Source organism: Nannospalax galili, unplaced genomic scaffold, assembly GCF_000622305.1.
Source record: "Nannospalax galili isolate Female #2095 unplaced genomic scaffold, S.galili_v1.0 scaffold553, whole genome shotgun sequence".
Taxonomy (NCBI): domain Eukaryota; kingdom Metazoa; phylum Chordata; class Mammalia; order Rodentia; family Spalacidae; genus Nannospalax; species Nannospalax galili.
In genome coordinates, this window is record NW_008336313.1 from 6,615,421 (window position 1) to 6,621,649 (window position 6,229).

Genomic DNA, 6,229 nt, shown 5'->3' on the forward strand with positions numbered 1-6,229 from the left:
CAGAGGGTACATAGGGAGGTGGGGTAGATCTTGGAGGAGATAGGAGAGAATATGATCAAAAAATACTATATGAAATTCTCAAAGAATGAACTTTAAAAGTATTTAATTTTCTGAGACCAGAGTTAATAGTTTCTTTTTTAAAAATAAAATTTACTCTCTTTTGTTTTATATTTTATTTATTATTTTTATTTTATGTGTATGAGTGTTATGCCCGCATGTAAGTAAGTGCACCCAGGTCATGCAATGCCACAGAGGACAGAAGAAGCTGTTGGATCCCCTGGAACTGGAGTTACAGTTATTAGCTGCCATGTGCTGGGATTCGAACCTGGGTCTTCTGCAAGAACAGTGTTCTTAACTGCTGAGCCATCTCTCCAGCCCCAGAGTTAATAGTTTCTAAATGAAGGGACATGGTCAACACCTTTGATCAGATAAGATTTTAAAGAAAAAGCGAAGAGAGCCAGAAAAATCAATTTGAAGTCCAAGTTATATATAATGTATGGCCTAATTCTACAACAATGAGAACTAAGAAGACAGAAGAGAGTTCAGAAACATTTTCAAGTTGTATTGACAAGTTTTTGGTGCCTGGCTAGATGTGAGTGATGAGAGAACCGTCAAGAGTTGGGTGGGCTCCACCTTGACTGTATAAAGGGACACAATAATATCAGTCAAGGGAAATCAAGATAAAACAGATAGAGAGAAATGACCTAAGCTTGCTGAATTTGGAGTTTTGTAAAACATCTTGGGGAGATATTTGGGGAACAATGGAAAAATAATTACAAAGACTACAGAATGGGAAGACAGAAAATAAGTGGAAAATAAAACCTTTAAAAACATTAATGATGGGAAAAATCATCAATACATAATCAATATATTTATTTAAATAGACAAATGTATAAAAAAGTATAAAGTGGCAAAAAATGTATTTAATAACTACTGTTTCCACACTAGAAGTCCTAGTTGGTTATCAAGGTAACATTTTGCAGATACCATCATATTAAACTTGACTGACATATATTCAACTTCTATAACTAAGACATTCATTTCATCTTCTTAATAACTCTTCTGTAAAAAGAAACTTAAAACATAGGTAGCTTATTAAATTTTCATAAGTTAAGGCCCTTATTTTTATTGTTGAAAGAGTATCAACATTACAATAGATACTGGCTAGCAACAGCAGAACAAACACACAAGAATCTGAACAGCAGGAAAATCATAATGAAATGATTTACTGACATACTAGGAAGAAATACACAATTCCTTCTAGACCAACCCAGAATTTTCTTTCCTCAAATTTGTGACCCTCCTGCCTTGTCACCCTCAGTGCCAGGATTACAGGCATGAGCCATGGCTTAAAATGACTAACTTAAAAGAGATAAAAGACCAATGGGGAGGGAGACTATGGGAGGGTGCTATCTGGGAAGTGGGTATAAAAAAAATTCCCAAGAATCAATAAAAATATTTTAATGCAATAAAAAAAAAGACCAGGTATGTGGTGTACTCACAGCAGTCAGGAGGCTGAAGCAAGATCATAAGTTCAAGGGCAGCCTGGACCACATAGAAAAAGCCTGTCTCAAAGGGGAAAAAAAGTAAACTAGTCATTTTAAATGCTAGCATTTTCTAGGTAAATAAATTTTTCTATTTTAATTAATAATTCAAGGCAACTGTTCAATAAAAATTTACTGAGTTCCTGTTATGTAGAGGATGGTATGTAGGAGCAAAAAATGTGTAAGCCATGGTTGCTACCTTCATAGTTATTCACAATATAACCAGGAAGAGAGAGAGGCTAAATATACACGAAAGGTCTGAGCAAATATAAAACATGGACAAAAATCAGAATTCCTTACCTGTACAATCTTGTGCAACATATATAGTTATTCCTTGTAAATCAGGGTGTCTTGCTTCTTCAATTGCTTTTCTAGGAAAACAATAAACAACATCCTTAAAATCCTAACTAAAATTTCCAGTTGATACCTAAAGACTTAGTTTAAGAAGGAAAAGATATCCATCATTTTCCTAACGTTCCTATGTAACCTCTATGTCTACTGTCAAAAGCTGTCATGTGAATGGTAGCAGAAATCAGGTTAAATTTGCTAAAGTTGAACATTACACTAAATTATCCCAACACTAAATTGTTACAAAGTGTATTTTTAAATTATTCAATATAAAGCCTACTTCCCACCCTAGCTATGCTGACTGTTTCCTAAGCAGTGGTGTTACAGATATTGAAGGTTTGCTTCACATTAAGCTCTATCAGGCACTAAGGACACATTATTGTGCTTGTTCCCAGGAACACTTATGAAAGTTCTTTTTTCTTTGAACAATAGCTTGACTTAACTGCTTTATTCAAAAAACAGTATAAGGGCTTAGGGGTGTAGTCCAGTGGTATGCCTGAGGCCCAGGGTTTGATTGATTCCTAGCACCATAAGCAGGGAATAAACAGGATACGACTACTTGATCTGAACAAATGGATTTCCTAATTTAAAATGTTAGAATTCTGTAAGTAAAACTGCAAATTGAAAAATATTTCCAGATGTATGTGGCGGTCATGTGGCAAAATCCCAATATCTATAAAAGGAAATTATGTAAATGTAGGAGTAAAATATTTTTATTTAACTGTATATTTATAATTATTTAGCTCTAAATGTTCTATTATGCATATTCCTATAGATAGTATAGAAAACAGATTGGCAAACTATGGCCTACCTACAGGCCAAATATGACATGTAGCCTGTTGTTTTATGCTGTAAACTAAGAATGGTTTTGATAGTTTTAAAACACTAAACGAGGAGCTGGAGAAATGGCTCAGTGGTTAGGAGCACTGGCTGCTCTTAGGACCTAGGTTCTGTTCACAGCACCCACATGGTGGCTCACAACCATCCATAACTCCAGTTTTAGATAATTCAACACCCTTTTCTGGCCTCCAAGGGCACTGCATACACCATGAAGCACCAACATACATGCAGGCAAAGCACTCATACAAACAAACAAATAAATAAACAAATACATACATACACACATAAAATATTAAAAGAGAAAAGAAAGAATGGATAACAGAAATTTTGTAAGACCTATAAAGCCTAAAATATTTACTATTTGTCACTACAGAAAAAGTTTACTAAGCTCTGGGACATCCTGAAGGTTAGAAACCATGCTTTTATGATTATGCATTTATAAATGTTTACTTTTACTATAACATGAATAGTCCCATATATTTACCATTCATATGAATTTGATATGTGCAAAGAAACAATGAACTAACAATTTTAGCTCTTGGCATTTCATCAGACACCAGTATATATAGCTTACATCATTTGAAAAACTAATACTGTATATGTCCCATGGTTGAAAGAAAAGTTAGTTTTTAGACCATTTTAACAATATAATCTAATGAAAGCCTAGTTAGAAAGAGACCCTAGATCTATCCCTATAAAAAGGTAAGAAGAAAAATTTGTCAGTAGGTAAATTTAACTATAGTCACAATATCTTGATTTCCCCCATTAGCAAACGAAAGCTCCTTGAAGAACATTCACATACAGTCTTGAAAAGCTTTAATTAGATACTCATTGCCAAAATCTATATTTCTAAGCTTGAAAACCTCTGTCACAAGATGAAAGAGTTGAAAAGAATACCTTAAAATGTGAGCAACCACCGCTGGTCCATACCAATCTCCAGCTTTTTTCCCAGACTTCTTTCCATACTCTATTAGTTGATGTAAGCCAAAGAAAGCCAATGGGGAATCACCAAACCAAGAGATGATTTTCCTATGATAGATTTCATTTTGTATTTCACGATCATCAGAATATTTCCCAATTGTCTCCTTCAGAGAAATTGCTGGAGTTTTGAATTCTCTTTCCCCTGAAAGTGATGCTTCAAATGATGCAGTAAATTTCTTTACAGTGTTGGAAGTCCATGATTCAGAATCTGAATTTTCAATATTCAATGCATCAGGCCAGGTCCAATCTATAGTTACAAAGTAAGATATTCAGATCTTTCAAATAGACAGGCCTTAACAACTGTACTAAAATAAACATGCAGCATTGAAAGTCAAATGGGTTACTGAAGTAAAACAGAAAACTCAGGACCATATAGAGACAGAAAGTAGTATAACAGTTGCTAATAGAGAGATACTTGGAATGGCTGCCCATGGGTATAGGGATTTTCTGTGCAGTAATAAAAATATTCTAAAATTTGACTGTGGTGCCTATGGCTACAGAACTCAAAGAATAGTAAGAATCACTGAATTGTACACTTTAAATGAGTGAATGTATGGCACATAAGCATGGTGGTACACACCTACAATTCTAGCACTGTGAGTTCCAGGTCAGCCTAGGCTACATAGGGAGAGCCTACCTCAAGAAAAATGAAAGCAGTGAGACTGGTGTAGGGTGGGAGGTTAGTAATAGCTCAGTATAAAGTGCTTTGGTAACATACTCAAAGCCCTGGTTTGATCCCCAAACATTAAAGAAAAGAGAAAAAAGGAAGAAGGAATGAGGAAGAAGAAGGAAGGAGGAAGAGGCAGAAGCAACAACAAGAACAGTCAGACCTAGGGGCAAACACCCAGAATCCCAGGACTCAGGAAGCCCAGGCAGCGAGAGCAGGCGTGAACTAGACTACACAGCAAGATGTTCTTTCAAAATACAAAAATAAGGAGCTGGAGAGATGGTTCAGTGGTTAAAAGCACCTACATCATGCAGGGAAAACACTCATACAAACAACAAACAAATACATAGATACATACATACATACAAACAATATTAAAAGAAAAAAAAAGAATGGGTAACAGAAACTTGCGTTTGATTCCAAGCACCCGCGTGGCAACAAACAACCATCTGTAACTCCAGTTCCAGGGATCTGATGCCCTCTTCTGACCTCCACAGGCATTACATGACATGGGTGCACTTAGATACATGCAGGCAATACACTCATACACATAAAATAAAAATAATAATAAAATATTTTTTAAAAAATAGAAGTCTGAACAAAAAAATATGTTAACATCAATGATGTATTTAAATCTGAACAATAATATTATTCTTAGGACTTTTCAGTAGTTCCCAAATTTTCTAAACTGGAAATATACTGCATGTAATCAGGGAAAATTAACAAAAACAAAATGCAAAAGAAACAAAAACTACTATAATCAAGTACAAAATAGACAATATTTCTTTCTTTTTTTAAAAAATATGGAACACTTCACGAATTTCTGTGTCATCCTTGTGCAGGAGCCATGGTAATCTTCCCTGTATTGTTCTAATTTTAGTATATGTGCCGCCAAAGGAAGCACCAAAATAGACAATTTTTCAATATGGTTTTCTTTTCTTTTTTGGCAGTAATCACTTGAAATAAAGACTTCTGTATTCCATTACCAGACTGTCAGACAACACAGTCTTGGCTATTCAAAGACACAAAAAACCTTTTCTCTTGTATTATTCACACTATTCTCAAACATTCCTGATAGACAACTTCATCAATAATCTCTACAAAAAAGTTACTGGATATTGTCTAACACTTTAAAGAAGTCTGATAATATTTAATAACAATTAGAGATGATGGCTTAAAATGATAAAAATGAAATCCTCATAAATTTTTACATTTTTAAAAAATTAATAGAAAAACGATATTAGAAAGAAGATATATGCAACTTAAGTGTTGATGAGATTTCTTTTTCTGTAAAAAAGTCTAAGTAAAATAACTTTATCAAGAATATGCTTAGGAACTGGAGAGATGGCTAAGCGGTTAAGAGCACTGACTGCTCCTGCAGAGAACCTGGGTTCAGTTCCCAGAACCCACAAAGTGGCTAGCAACCATCCTTAACTCCATTTTGAGAGGATGTGATACCCTCCTCTAAGCCTCCACAGACATTGCATTCACAACGTACACATACATATATGCAGGCAAAAGGCATAGACACATAAAATAAAAATAAATTTTTTGAATCTTAAAAAAAAAAAGAATTTGCTTCTGCTGGGCATGGTAGTACACACCTTTAATATCAGCACTAGAGAGGCACTGGCAGGTAGATCTCTGTGAGTTTGAGGCCAGTCTGGTCTGCATAGCAAGATTTAGGCCAGTCAGGTCTACACAATGAGACCCTGTGTCAGAAAACTTTAAAAAAAAAAAAAAAAGCCTAAATGACTATTCTTGTAGAAGACCTGGATTTGAATCCCAGCACCCACATGGCAGCTAACAGCTATCCATAACTCCAGTTCCAGGGGATCTGACAGCCTCT

General features: G+C 34.9%; 1 protein-coding gene and 1 non-coding gene across 2 annotated transcripts in view; both read right to left on the reverse strand.

Moving 5' to 3' along the window:
- Positions 1 to 6,229, reverse strand: part of Atg4c (autophagy related 4C cysteine peptidase) — a 101,910-nt gene that overhangs the window by 49,828 nt on the left and 45,853 nt on the right. Inside the window, exons 5-6 of the mRNA XM_008831081.2 lie at positions 3,630 to 3,960; positions 1,845 to 1,915 (exon numbers count right to left, since the gene is read on the reverse strand). Coding sequence (XP_008829303.1) covers positions 1,845 to 1,915; positions 3,630 to 3,960 — 402 coding nt within the window. The remainder of the gene's footprint in view (positions 1 to 1,844; positions 1,916 to 3,629; positions 3,961 to 6,229) is intronic.
- Positions 5,178 to 5,284, reverse strand: LOC115070023. The gene has a single exon (XR_003849235.1). It is a non-coding gene; the product is annotated as a U6 spliceosomal RNA (small nuclear RNA).